Source organism: Microtus oregoni, unplaced genomic scaffold, assembly GCF_018167655.1.
Source record: "Microtus oregoni isolate MIOR12 unplaced genomic scaffold, Mior012 000060F_ref0000265, whole genome shotgun sequence".
Classification (NCBI taxonomy): Eukaryota; Metazoa; Chordata; class Mammalia; order Rodentia; family Cricetidae; genus Microtus; species Microtus oregoni.
In genome coordinates, this window is record NW_024543870.1 from 11,101,084 (window position 1) to 11,114,778 (window position 13,695).

General features: G+C 47.3%; 2 protein-coding genes across 3 annotated transcripts; both read left to right on the forward strand.

Moving 5' to 3' along the window:
- The first annotated feature begins 651 nt into the window (after nucleotides 1-651).
- Prg2 (proteoglycan 2, pro eosinophil major basic protein) lies at nucleotides 652-2,876 on the forward strand. Of its 2 annotated transcripts, none has more exons than XM_041639887.1 (5): nucleotides 652-709; nucleotides 1,235-1,539; nucleotides 1,903-2,034; nucleotides 2,532-2,643; nucleotides 2,818-2,876. In XM_041639887.1, the coding sequence occupies exons 1-5, from the start codon at nucleotides 652-654 to the stop codon at nucleotides 2,874-2,876; spliced, it is 666 nt and encodes a 221-aa protein (XP_041495821.1). The 2 variants fall into 2 exon arrangements, with proteins under 2 accessions (XP_041495821.1, XP_041495823.1); XM_041639889.1 differs by having other exon boundaries at nucleotides 1,235-1,506.
- Nucleotides 2,877-8,639: 5,763 nt separating this feature from the next.
- Nucleotides 8,640-13,046, forward strand: LOC121439246 (proteoglycan 3-like). The gene is made up of 5 exons (XM_041639674.1): nucleotides 8,640-8,700; nucleotides 9,169-9,452; nucleotides 11,618-11,749; nucleotides 12,470-12,581; nucleotides 12,988-13,046. Exons 1-5 carry the CDS (start codon nucleotides 8,640-8,642, stop codon nucleotides 13,044-13,046), a joined length of 648 nt encoding a protein of 215 aa, XP_041495608.1.
- The last annotated feature ends 649 nt before the right edge of the window (nucleotides 13,047-13,695 follow it).

Genomic DNA, 13,695 nt, shown 5'->3' on the forward strand with positions numbered 1-13,695 from the left:
AAAGCGTAACTGGCTTGGGGGAAGGAACCCACGATTTAAGCGCTGTGCATTCCTAGCAAGCTCGACAGTTGTTGCTTTTCCATTTACTCATATTGCAGACGCTGCCAAGCTCATTAATGTAAACAAAGGAATCATCAATCAATCAATCACTGATCTTGCTTGCAGGCTTACAGGAAAGCAAGGCTGAGCTGCTCCTTATGGTCTGCTTCATTTTGCCCAGAAAGGACTTCTTGGGGCTGGGGCTGGGGCTCAGGTCGTTGAGTGATTGCTCAGCAACGCAGCAAACATTGGGATCAACCCCCAACAAAACATAAACCAGGTGTGATCGTGCAAGCCTGTAATCTCAGCACTTGGGCAGCAGAGGCAGAATAGCCAGGAACTCTATGCCCTCCTCAGCTACATCCTGAGTTCCAGGCTGCCTGGGCTACATGAAACCTTGTCATAAGCAAAGCAAAACAAATGAGTTCCTTGGAACAGCATGGACTGGACTCAGCCTCAGCTCTTCCAGGTCATTCTGAGTTCTTGCCTTCTTTTTCCACACTTCCCCTCTCATGGGTCCAAAATGGTCTGGCAGTGCAGTGTGTGTGTGTGTGTGTGTGTGTGTGTGTGTGTGTGAGACATCTGTGTTCTCTATTTCAGGACAAAGCCAAAATGAAATTCGCTCTACTTCTGGCTCTTCTAGTCGGGGGCGCGTCTGCTCTTCATCTGAGTGAATCATCAGGTTCTTCAGGTTTGCTCTTCCTCTTTTGTTCCTGGTGTAAAGATGATGGGAATCACATGATCACTAATCATCCCCAATTTCAGAACCCCTGTACACTAGGGGTGCAGGGACTCTGCAGGACTCCCGAGAGCATCTGTTATGTTTGTAGCCTTGATTCTGCTGTGGTATTTCCAATTTTGTCCTTTTTACATAATTCTAATGATGTCTGCAGTAACAATGGCTTCTTTTTATTTTGAAATTGTATACCAATTTCACACACAAAGAAATAAAGTGAGTTGTTGCTGTATCCGGGACCCAGACCCAAAAAGAATGGACTCTAAGCTACTGTGGTTAGCCTTCTTGACCTCGTGGTGTGAAATGGGTTGTCTCCTCATGGAGATGTGGCTGTGGGTTCCTTTCTTTACAGGCAGGGTTTTGCACACTGGTGTTTGGAGTGGAGTAAGAGATACCCATAGTTCTAGGGAGAATAGGGGAAGGTGCCAAGGAAGGACACTTGAATTTTCTACTTGCCAGAGTCTGAAACTTCTGACTTCAAAAGCCCTTTGGGAGATGACAACTTGCCTAGGGATGTGGAGATCTCAAGACCGGAAGCAGAAGAGTGTCCACCTGGAGAGGAGCTAATATCACTGGAGGAAGAGGAAGGTTCTGGAAGTGACGACACCCCTGGGGTTGAGGGAGCTGTCTCAGGCCAGGATATGGCTGATGAGGATTTTCAGTGCCCCAAGGAAGAGGACACAATCAGTCTGAAGGGCAACCCTGGATGTAAGACTTGTCGGTTCCTCCTGGTGAGGCAGTTTCGAAAGTTTGACAGTGCTCAAGTAAGTGGCTTATGACTGAGGCTGAGAGCAGGGACAGACAGGAGACATGCCTCCATTTCCCACAGCAGTCCACACCAGCAGAGTGTGGGGTGGGGTGGGGGTGTGTGGAAGCATGTGGGGGGAGGGGTGTGTGGAAGCATGTGGGGGGAGGGGTGTGTGGAAGCATGTGGGGGGAGGGGCATGTGGCAGCATGTGGTGTACTTTGCTTGCTTGTTTTCTAATGGTTATGGAGGGAGGGGAAATAGAATAGGAGGGAGGAAGGGAATGGATTTTGGAGACTCAGAGACCATGGCTGTGACCATGGGAACTGCTGTCAAAGGGGTGAGGGACCCTCCCTTCTTCCTCTTTTGTTTTGTTCTGCAGTCAGTTTGCCGGAGATGCTACCGGGGCAACCTTGCCTCCATCCACAGCTTCAGAATCAACTTCCAAATCCAGGCCTCTCTCAGGGCACTCAACCAGGGTCAAGTCTGGATTGGAGGCAGGATCAGAGGCTTGGTAAGAGGAGTACCAGAATTAAATGGGAGCATCTCTTCACCCCATCCCGTATCAACCTTTCTACAGCTTTGTCTGTATTCCCCCTTTACTGTCCCCCAAAGAGTTGGGGATAGACACTCACACAAGACACTGAGGTGCCACCAAGGCTTTAGAGTCAGGTTTGAGTCCAAGTTCCTCCCAGCCTCTCTATCTTTGTGATCAGGGTGCTGTTTCCTGACCTCTAGGTTGCACCTGGTTTCCCTGGTGCCATTTCTTGTTCATGATGTAAGGATGATCATGTCATAGAGAGGCAGAGAATGGTGACGATCCCTATGGGCCAATACTTCAGCTAGCTAGTTATCGTTATGGCCCTGTGGTCAAGGACCTTAGGGATAGTGCTGACTCTGTCCCTCCCTCCCTCCCTCCTTCCCTTCCTCCCTCTCTCCCTCCCTCCCTCCTTCCCTCCTTCCCTCCCTTTCTCCCTCACTCTGTATCCCTTGGCCTCCTCCCTTCTCTAGGGTCCCTGCAAACGCCTTCAGTGGGTTGATGGAAGCTCTTGGAACTTTGCATATTGGGCTTCTGGCCAGCCCCGCTGTGGTATTGGCAGATGCGTGACCATGTGTACTCGAGGTGAGGTTGGTTGGCTATGGGAAGGGAAGGACTCAAGAAGAGTGCCAGGAAGTGAGCCTGGTCACTCAGGGAGAGGCTTTATAGGTGAGGTGTAGGGCTGGTGGGAACCACGAGCTTCCTGGTGTCATGTGAGGGTAGACACAGGACTGAAGTTCTCCCATTCTCCCTTCACAGGAGGCCACTGGCGTCGATCTTTGTGTATCAAGAGACGTCCCTTCATCTGTTCGTATTGAGCTGGTCCCAGCCAGGAGTTCAAATCCATACTCTTCTTGACAACCTCCTCTCTTTTCCTGCCAGATGTCCCCTTCTTTCTCCTACCCACAATAAAATGGCTTTACTGAACCAGACTCCCTCTCTCTTGTGATCGTTGGTAGCTGGGTCTCATTTTGAGCTTTCTGTTTTATCTCATCCTGCCTGTCAAATAGGATGGTGCAGTGGGGGTGCATGAAGCATTCTGATAGTAGGGAAATGTGTGCAGGTGGCTCTAAAGCGCCAGTGGAAGACCCAATGACATAGCATCTGTGTATTGGGTACTGCCAGGACCCCGCCAACAGCTTCCAGACATGTGACGGTTTTGAGTGAACTCTCACCCACACCGGCTCTTCTTTCCTATTGTATTAGTGGCTTTCCCTGTCGCTGTAACAAAATATCTGAGTCTGGGAGACAGTTTACTTGAGTTCATAGGTCAAGGGTACTGTCTACTATGGCAGGGAAGTCCTGGTAGCCAGGCTCCAGGCGGATGGTTACATTGTATCCATAGTTAGGAAGTAGTGGGACAAATGCTCAGATGCAGCTAGCCTCTTCCAAATGCAACCCAGGATCCAAACCCAGGAAATGGTGGGTCTTTACATCTCAATAATTGACCCAATCAAGATACTCCCTCCCAGACTTGTTCAGAGGCTGGTCTCCTAGGTAACCAGAGAGATGGTTGACACTCAATAGTCACCATCGGGCCTATTAAGCGGAACAAACACATAGCATGTACTAGGCTCCATTTCTGTTACCCATTAAGGTGACTGGCATTACAGCAGGTATTTTATTGGCTGCGTGCCTCTCCCCAGATGAATCCTCTCTTCCTCTAGCAAGGCTTCTGCACTTCCCCAAGTTAACTCTAGGATGTGGACTCAAATCCTTGTCTCAGGCTCCGTTTTGGAGAAAACCCTGTATTAAACTCTTTATTATGAGTAAAACTTTCAATAAGGTCTGGGAATCTAAGACACAGTGTGTGTGTGTGTGAGAGAGAGAGAGAGAGAGAGAGAGAGAGAGAGAGAACACATGAGCACGTGCTGGTTGTAACCAATGATTGGGCCCTCACCTGCTGTGGCAAACGCCTTGCATTGATCACACTACGGCAGCAGTATCATTATCTCTGCCATGCAGAAACAGGTTTAGAGAAGTTATACATGGATGAAAGACTTGCTCAAGACAGAACAGCTGGCTGTTTCCAAGGCAGAGATTTGACTTTCTCAGCTCCAAAGCCTGCTGCTTCTGTATCTATTGTTTCCATGCCTGTAAGTCTTGAATGACCGCCTTCACTCTTGACTTCACCTTGGGGCATAGAACTCAGCCCATCTGGAGGCGAAGAAGCTCGGTTAAAGACGGGGAAGGACAGCTTTGATATTACCAGGGAGCTAAGCAGGATGCAAACGGAGATGTGTGAGCTTCTGAATGACTCAGAGAAGGAGGACTGTTTGCTCAATGTTAGTTACTCTGTAAGCTGAAAAGGAGACAGAGCCACATTTTTGTTCATGCAACCACTGTGTCGTCTGCTGTTGGTTTTATCTATGGTCAGCTTCAGAAAGTCCGTGTGTTTGGCTCTGTGGTGGGTGCTGGGAGGATATAGCCACACAAGTCCTCAGGGATGACATCTTCTGCTGTCACTATTCTTGTTTGACTCTTAATAATAAAGATTAGGAGGGGCTGGGACCATCAGTCTGTGATAGAGCAGCTGACTAGCACACATGAAGCCCTGTGCAGGCTTCCAGCTCTGACACACATGAATGGATAAAAAGCTGCGGGAATAAGACACGGTTCTCCCCACCACCATCGCTAAGCATTGCTATACTCTGGGTACCAGACTGAGAGTCAGGTAGACTTTTTGGTCATGCTTCTCAGAGACGGCTCTCTTAGTGGAGTTTGTGGCACCTGCTCCATCAAAGTCTCTTAAAAAGCAGGCGGAGGCTCCAAGGTGGTTTACTATGTTCTCTACATAGCTTTGGACGTGCTTGTACAGGTGCAATGACTATAGTTTTCTTGCCCAGCTCACTCACAAATACTCCAGGTGTCCTCATCAGTGAGTAAGGCTCAGGAGGCTGAGCTCCTAAACACTGCTCTGACCTGGGGATTTCATTCCTTCTCACACTGATGATGAGAATCATCCTTTTGGTAAAATGGAGCTGGGCTGAATTTTAGTACAAGATGAATATTTAGAAATCCACATGAAAAACGGATTTATTATTATTACATAAAACTGTTTTTTAAAGTGAAGTGAGTCTGGGGATGAGCATGGTTGGCCTGGTGCTTGCCCGGCATGCATGAAGCCCTGGGTTCTGCCCCTGGCACCACATAAAGCAGGAGTGGAAACAGACGGATCTAGAATGGCTGAAAGACACTTAAGGAAATGTTCAACATCCCTAGCCATCAGAGAAATGCAAACCAAAGCAACTCTGAGATTCCATCTTACACCTGTAAGAATAGTTAGTATCAAAAACACTGATGACAACTTATGCTGGAGAGGATGTGGGGTAAAGGGAACACCCCTGCAATGCTGGTGGGAGTGCAAACTGGTACAACTGCTTTGGAAATCAGTATGGTGATTTCTCAGAAAATTAGGAAACAACCTACCTCAAGATCCAGCTATACCACTTTTGGGTATACACCCAAATGATGCTCAATCATACCAAAAGGACATGTGCTCAACTATGTTCATAGCAGCATTGGCTATTGGCAAGGTTATTGAAGTCATTGGAATGCCTTTTTTTTTCAGGATTTGTGTGCAAGGAAAACAGGATCCATGTGAATGAATCGATGGGGTTGGAGAAGACAGAAATCCAAGAGGAAGGGCAAAATGGGGTGTGTAAGGGGCACAAAACCCTGAGTTTCAGCTGGTTCCTGACCTGCCATGGGATCTTGGGCAACTCCTTTAAGTACATGGAGATCTGTAAAGAGAAATAATGCCTGCAGAACTTATGGTGCTGCTGGCTCATGAGAAGAGCAACCCCGGGACTCATCCCAGCCATCCAGTGAATTGCCACCTCTGTCATGGGCCCCACGGTGAAGGAGAGCAACAGGGAAGGGTGTCTGCTTCTCCTTTTCTCACTGGGGCAATCTCAAACTTGAAACTTATAGACCAAGTTTTAGAGGTCCTAGAATTGACCAACCTTCCCACTGTCAGGTAGATAAGTGGACAGTCTGGTCTGTCGGTGGAGAGATAAGGGCCAAGACCGTTACTCTGAAATCAGGCCAGGAAATGGCCTCTCAGCTTCTTCTCTAATTATAGGTCCATTGGGAGAGCAGAGGAAGTCAAGGCATGCATAGCCCATCTTGCCCTCTAGATGATTTGTGTCTGCTTCTTTGGAGGTGTGGGCCAGTGTACACATAGCAAGTATGCACTATCCAATAGAACACCTCCAAACTGCATCAACCTCACTTTCAACAACACACAAACTCTTGGCAGGAAGATGTGGCAAAGCCAGGTCTACACACTCACTTTTTTTTTTTTTTTTTTTGGTTTTTCGAGACAGGGTTTCTCTGTGGCTTTGGAGCCTATCTTGGAACTAGCTCTGTAGACCAGGCTGGTCTCGAACTCACAGAGATCCGCCTGCCTGCCTCCCGAGTGCTGGGATTAAAGGCGTGTGCCACCATCGCCCGGCTTCACACTCACTCTTTTCTCTTTGGGCAACAGTGAATGAACTGGAGCTTGATTATTTAAATAAAATTAGTCATTGTGAAAATATTTGCACTTAATTTGATTTCAAAAGAGTTTGCATTAAAGTATTACTTATGCTTAATATTGAATTGTTAGTGTCTTCTTAAATTTGTGGTCTGAGATGATCGTTTCATTGCTTGATCCTACTCCTAACCCTGTTAGTGCCAGAGGGCTGGTAGAAGGTAGACAGTGAGGGTGGGGAGGGCAATGTGGTCTCCATGTTGACCAGAAGACCTAACATGAGGGTTTTCATCCCAGTTCCTGCTTCTTTGCCAGTCCTGGAGCTGCGTTTAGAGGTTGGGATGAAATGATGTCGTCTAGGCCAGTGGTCTCTAAATGATCTAGAGGACATTAGGAAATAAAACGTGTGGAGATGGTTTTAATGGCTGCCTACTCAGTGTGTGTGTATGTGTGTGTGACATCAGACATCTCAAGGATACAGACAAATAGTGCTATTAAACTTTAGATAATGCATAGGGCAGCCCCCACAACTAATACGTGGTCCTACATATTAAGAAAATGTTGAGAAGCTTGATGCAGGTCCATAATACAGAAGAAACCACATACATATTGAAGATGGAAACCACAAAGGTCCTGGTTTTTGAGGAGGGAAGGAGGGAGGAAAGAATGGAAGGGATGGAGAGAGGGAGAGGGAGAATGTGAGAATATTTAGTACTTAGAAATCCCTGCCCCTTGATTTCTTATGAGTCTTAGTTAGGGTTTTTATTGTTATGATGGAACACCATAATCCAAAGCAACTCAGAGAGGAAACCATACACTTCTATATAACTGTTCATCAGCAAAAGCAGTTAGGGCAGGAACTCAAACAGGACAGGAACCTGGAGGAAGGAGATGATACAGAGGCCATGGAGGGTGTTGCTTCCTGGCTTTCTCATCGTGGTTTGCTCAGCCTTCTTTCTTATAGAACCCAGGACCAGCAGCCCAGAGATGGAAGCACCCATAATAGGCTGGACCTTCTCCCATCAATCACTAAAAAAATGCTTGCCTGCAGCCTGATCTTACGAAGGCATTTGTCAGTTGACGGTCCCTCCTCTCAGATGATGTTTTTGCCAAGTTGACATAAAAAAAAAAGCCTTTCCTTCTCTGAAGCCTATTGCTTACATCTGTGAAGCAGGAAAATCCTACAGTCTCAGTGGAGATGGGTGAAGGCGAGGATCAGGGGTGTGCTGTCTATGAAGCACCTCGTAGGGATGTTGAGGCTTACCTCGTCCTCCTTCCCTCCACAGTTCCTAGCTGCTCCTTGAGATCTGCACTTTACTTCCTAGAATCGTCACTTTGGAAAGCTGCTTCTGAATTAAGGGGTATAATTCAGGCTGGGCACTAATTAATACTAATTACATCATGGTGTTATGCATGCCTCTCAAATAAACTGGTGCAGATGGGCTTCTACTTAGGGCAGCAAGACTCAGAGGGCAGGACTCTGCTGTGTTAATAGAGAGCAGGGTCTGGGGTGAACAAAACTGAACAAATTTTTATCAGTTCCATTATCCCCAAGCCTGGCCTGGAGCAATCACCCTGGCCCCTTTTAACTTCCCCAAAAAACAGAGTATAAGGCCGGCTGTGCAGCTGTAGCCACACACAGCCACTGAGTGTGGAGCCATACGGTGAGTGTTGTGCTGGGCCAAGATCAGGGAGGAAGCAGGAGGACATGGGCAAGCAGACAGCTGGGGAGCCTGTTCTTAGGGTCACCACAACTGCCTTCATTGCCTCGTCTTTCCCCACATAAGTGAAGTCAGTTCTGACTCGGGAATGTTCTGTCCATGCAGGCCAGGAATCTGGGTAGAGTGTTGTCTTAGAGAATGGCCATGGAGATCTTAGCAGGGGTTTCTGCAGCTCAGTTGCCCATCCTGTCCACTGCTGACTCCTGTTTCAGATTTTTCAGCTCAGGGAAGAAGAGGGAAGGGAGAAAGAGGAGCTCCCTGACTCTCCCTTTAATTGGGTAATTAAATGACAAGTATCATGTCATGCACCAGAAGCTGTGTTGGACACAGACAGGACAGCTGTGAGAACAAAGGCAGAATTGCCTCGACTGCAAGATCAAGTAGACATGAAACAGCCCCTGATCCTGTCCCTTCTCCTGCTGGGGACAGTTTCTGCTTCTTATATGGGTAAGTCCTTCCCTTTTATTCCCATCGATCATTCTCCCTTCCCCTCTCTCCCACCCTTTTGGTTGTTGTTGCTGTTGCCATAGGGCCAGGGTCACAGAGAGTTCTTTTAGGTTGTTCACACATCTCTGGTTAGCTATCTCCCAGACCCAAAACTGGTTCCTTCAGAAGGAAACAAACAAAACCAAAGCACCTATATTATAAGATAAAGGGCCAGTGATCATTTCAGGCTTCTCACACAAGGTCTTCCCACCCATATACATACCTGTGGTGACAATTAGTCAGAGTTCAGGCTATTGTCCGTCTATGAATCTGGTGCGAGACATCTCTTTTTGCTCAATCTGGAGGAAGTTCCTTCTTGGTGTGTGGCTCCAGATTAGGACTCAAAGCTCAAGGGGACAGTTAGAGCTGTCCGAGGTGCTGGAGGAAGAGGGACTCCGATGTGATGGCACGTTACCATCTTCTTCCTAGAGACCACTCGCCACCATCAGGAGATCCCAAAGAGAGAGCCAGACCTGTGGCAGGATGCCGATGGTTCAAAGGATCAGGGAAGAGATTTGGCTTTGACCCCACAGACAATGTGGACAGAGGGAAAGGAGACTGAGGGTTCCAAACATCAAGACATCTTTGAGGATGAGGAGTCGGACTCAACATGTCCCAGAGAAGAGGACATAGCTCATTTTCAGGGAACTCCTGGGTGCAAGAGCTGTCGCTACGTGCTGGTGAGGACTCCCAGGACTTTTGATAAAGCTCAGGTAAGTGATAGGAAGACATGGTGAAAGGTCAAGGGAGGGGAAAGGCACTACGTTAAAACTTCTGTTCTGTATTCATTTAGACTGGTGTTTCCCAAAGCTGCAGAATTGCCTGAAGGTCTGGTTAAGATATAGGAATGACAGCTCCATCTTCACAGTCTTTGAAGCAGGAGGTGGGGGTGTGTGTCTCAGGGAATAAAGATCTTCTTGGTCTGAGGACTGCAACTTTAGAACCAATGATCTGCATTAGAACACTTTGGTGAGAGAGATATTTGCATTTCATGGAAGAGGAGGTGGAAAATGTGTAAGAGAAAGATGTTGGTGATGGGGATTGGGGTGAAGTGAAGCAGTTTCTTCTAGACATGACTGAGATGATTTGTGAGCCCAGAACAGTTTCGATTGCCTGTTCAAGACAGGATCAAGCCAGTCAACATTCCATCGTGGGTGTGCAGGGGTCCACAAGCACCACCCCTAGGTGACGAGTTATTGGCAATTGATGACTGCTAAGGCAGAGAAAGTCAGTTTTCGTTAGGGTATGGTCATTGGTAGGTTGACTATGGTCATGCATTAATTAGTCTCAGTGGGTTGTATGTTTACTAAAGAGAGGCTATGAGGTTGGAAAGATGTGTGTGTGTGTGTGTGTGTGGTTCAGGAGGAGCTAGGGGAGGGAGTGGGGAGATGAATATGATCAAAATACATTAAATGCATGTATGAGAATCTACAAATAGAATATTGTATTAAAACCAGATAGAGCATTAAAAAACAACTCCTATAAGAGGGAAGAGTCAAAATAACAGACATACCCTTCTGTGCCTCACTCAGATCTGCCATGTGTGCGTGTCTAACTGTGTGTGTGCATGCATGTGCATGCTAACTAGGAAGTCTCAAGATCTGACAACAGTGCTGGATGAATTTTAAAAGAATAATCTTACCCCCAACAAAGAAAAGAAACCACTGTGCTAAAACAACACTCCCTCCCTTGATTGACAATTGGTTGATTTGTGGGTGACTCTCTTTACCTTTCAGAGATCAGGCTCTTCCAAATAAAGATCTATAGCTGCCCCTTAGTCTCCATGGGACGTTGGTCTTAGGACCCTCCCAATGGACACCAACGTCTATGTTCAAGGTACTTACAGAGAAATGGCATAGTATTTGCATATAATCCTTGCCCATTCTCCTGTATTTTAAACTTTTATGCATGTTTATTTATTGTGTATTTGTGGGGGGTGTACAAACTATGACACATACATGTAGGTCAGAAGACAGCTCTTTCCTCCATGCATGATCTGGTATCAAATTCATTTGCCACTCACTGAGCCCTCTCGTTACCCCTCTTGTGTTCTTTAAACCATCTCTATTATTTAGAGATTATTTATAACACTGCGGTGTAAACACCATGAGAATAGATCTTATACTTTATTATTTGGGGACTAATGTCAAAGGAAAGAGTATTGCTCAGAGTAAGCATACCTAAAAATATACCTTTTTCGGGAGCTGAGGAGATGGCTCCGTGGGTAAAGTGAGCTTGTTCTGCAAGCATGAAGGCTTGAGTTCAAATATCCAGTGCCCATGGGAAAATCTGGATATGGCAGTGCATGCCTATAACTTTAGCACTAGGGGGCAGAGCCAGGCAGATCCTAGGAGCTCACTGACCAGGCAGTCTATCCTGTATACTGCTTCAGAGAGAGTCCCTGCTCAAGACAGTAAGGCAGAGGGTGACAGAGGACACCCCATCTGATGTCCTGCTCTGGCTTCCACATGTGCAATCCACACTCGCATGCACATACATGCAATACTCCCAGAGCCCCACATACAAACATACAGACATTTTCAATGTATGGTTGATTGACTATGTGGGCATGAAACCCACAGCTATGGAAGGCTGACTGTATGGTACCGGTGCTTTTTAATTGTAATGAAGGCCAGACGAGATTATGTTTTTGAATTATCATGTGGAACAGTCTGTAAGTGATGGCTATAATTATAATTAAGATTACTACTTCCTATAAGGATTTCATGACCACTGTCAAAGGAGCAAAATATAGGCTTGAGGGAAGCAAGTGGGTTCCTGTGTTGAATCTGTGAGTAGTCGTAGGGATCTTTCTTGGCGATTCAGGATCTTGAGGCAAAAGAGAGTGAATTCTCTCTCCCATTTCTCCCCTCTGCAGTGCGTCTGCAGGAGATGCTACCGAGGTAACCTTGCTTCCGTCCACAGCTACAGTTTCAACTTCCAAATTCAGTGCCTGGCCAGGAAGATCAACCAGTCTCACATCTGGATAGGAGGCATCCTCAAGGGCTGGGTAAGTTAGGGCCCAACTCAGTATAGAAAGCTTGGACTGTCTTGAGGGCTCATTCACTGACTCCACAGTTAAGGTGTCCTTTAAATGATAGGCAAAGGATGCTGGAGTTGCCCTGCACTGTCTTGGGAGAATTGATTACCCACACCTCTCACTAATTCTATTCAGCAACTTCAGGTTTGTGCTCAAAATTAACCATGGGAAATTTACACCAAGAAAACTGGCAATTGTTATCAATTGCTGTCACTGCGACAAAATGCTTGAGAGAACCAACTTAAAAGGAAGAAAGGCTTATCTTGACATAGTTTCAGAGGCTTCAGCTTACACTCACTTGAAGGTGTTGGTCTGGACTTGACACACAGTATGTCATGGTGGGAGTGTGTGGCAGAGAGAACTACTTACTTCTGGTGACAGGGACATAAAGAAGAAGGTAAGGGTTCAGCATCATCACTTGGTAGCTTGCAAGAGATGCAGAATAATAGACCCCATGCCTGAGCTCCAGAATCTGAGTCTGCATGTCAATCAGATCTGTACAGTTGGGGAAACCTGGCCTGTATGGTGTCTGGGAGCAATGGTTATTTTCCCATCCCATCCCATGCAAACACTGAGAGGTGGGTGACGAGAGTATTCGGCTTCTTTCCAGGCAGGCAATGAAGGGGGTCAGCAGTGGCTTGGATCTTCCTACCTTCTTTGGTTCTCTGATTCGCTTTCTCTCTTCTCTAGTTCTTCTGGAAGAAGTTTCGGTGGACTGATGGGAGCTGCTGGGACTTTGGAAACTGGGCCCCAGGGCAGCCTGGGAATGGGGGAGGACACTGTGTGACTCTGTGCACCACAGGTGAGAGGAACAGGCTCCCAACAAGGAGATGCATTGATAGAGTAGAATTTTAGCTGCTGTTGCTTTGAGTTGCCTGGACATCCCTCTTCGAACCTACTAACTCTATGTGGAGAACTAAGACTTGGTCTGTGGGGAGAGCTGAGGTACACAGACTTCTCAGGGCAAGACCAGATGATGGGATAGTGGGGTAGCTTGTGGAGGAGGTTGCTGGGAACCCTGCACTTCCTCTGATTCCCCGTGGACAAACTGGAATGACTTAAGGCACTGGTGATGGCTGAGACAAAATGCTAGCTTCTGACTGCAGATGTGGTGAACAGCATGCGTGGCAGATGTGAGGCACTTTAGTGCAGTGGCGGAATGCATGCTAGAGCAAGAGGGATGTGATTCACTGTGTTCTCTGCTGCAGGGGGCCATTGGCAAAGAGCTTCCTGCAAGACTCGCCTGCCTTTCGTCTGCTCCTTCTAAGCTGGAGGAAGACCCTACCTCTGAACCTCCTGTCTCCACAGCCCTGGCTGCTGGTGTCCCAGCCTCTGGCATTCAGTTCTGTCTCCTGCCTCTCCTGGTCATAAAGTCAGCTTCCCCCTGCATTCCCTAAGTCTTGTTTCTTCCTTTTTTTCTCCCTGGAATTCACTTTGTAGACTTGGCTGGCCTCAAACTCACAGAGATCTGCCTGCCTCTTCTGGGATTAAAGGCGTGTGCCACCACTCACAACAAGTCTTGTTTCCTCGTTGCCCTTTCTGGGAGACTCCTGCTTGTTGGAAAAACCCTGGAAGTTCAAGATGATGGGGCTAGGCAGCCTGCTGCAGGTGGGGAGCAGTGACAGAGCTTGGGGTTTGTGGCGGCCGCATGGAGTCACCCAGAAGCTGAGCAATGAATGCTCTCTGCAGTCTCTTCTTCACTGGGCTCTGATTCACCTTTCTACCTTGAGAGGAGAACAGAGATCTCTCTGGTGGGAGGCTGGTCCTGCCTTTGCTTGATCTCATTATGAGGTGGGGAGTTGAGTGGCTTTCCACAAAGGAAGAGATGGGGCTTTCTCAAGATCTGGTATGCAATAATGTGATTGGATGTGTGGGACACCCTGGGGGTATGGGGTAAAACCCTCTGTTGGAGAAAG

What these genes read in the sequence shown, in the direction of transcription:
- Prg2 (XM_041639887.1), top strand. Translation starts at nt 652, where the DNA reads ATGAAATTCGCTCTACTTCTGGCTCTTCTAGTCGGGGGCGCGTCTGCT. An exon ending in GAAAGTTTGACAGTGCTCAA is followed by an intron (nt 1,540 to 1,902) that starts GTAAGTGGCTTA and finishes TTTGTTCTGCAG; the next exon opens with TCAGTTTGCCGGAGATGCTA. An exon ending in GAGGCAGGATCAGAGGCTTG is followed by an intron (nt 2,035 to 2,531) that starts GTAAGAGGAGTA and finishes TCCCTTCTCTAG; the next exon opens with GGTCCCTGCAAACGCCTTCA.
- LOC121439246 (XM_041639674.1), top strand. Translation starts at nt 8,640, where the DNA reads ATGAAACAGCCCCTGATCCTGTCCCTTCTCCTGCTGGGGACAGTTTCT. An exon ending in GGACTTTTGATAAAGCTCAG is followed by an intron (nt 9,453 to 11,617) that starts GTAAGTGATAGG and finishes TCCCCTCTGCAG; the next exon opens with TGCGTCTGCAGGAGATGCTA. An exon ending in GAGGCATCCTCAAGGGCTGG is followed by an intron (nt 11,750 to 12,469) that starts GTAAGTTAGGGC and finishes TCTCTTCTCTAG; the next exon opens with TTCTTCTGGAAGAAGTTTCG.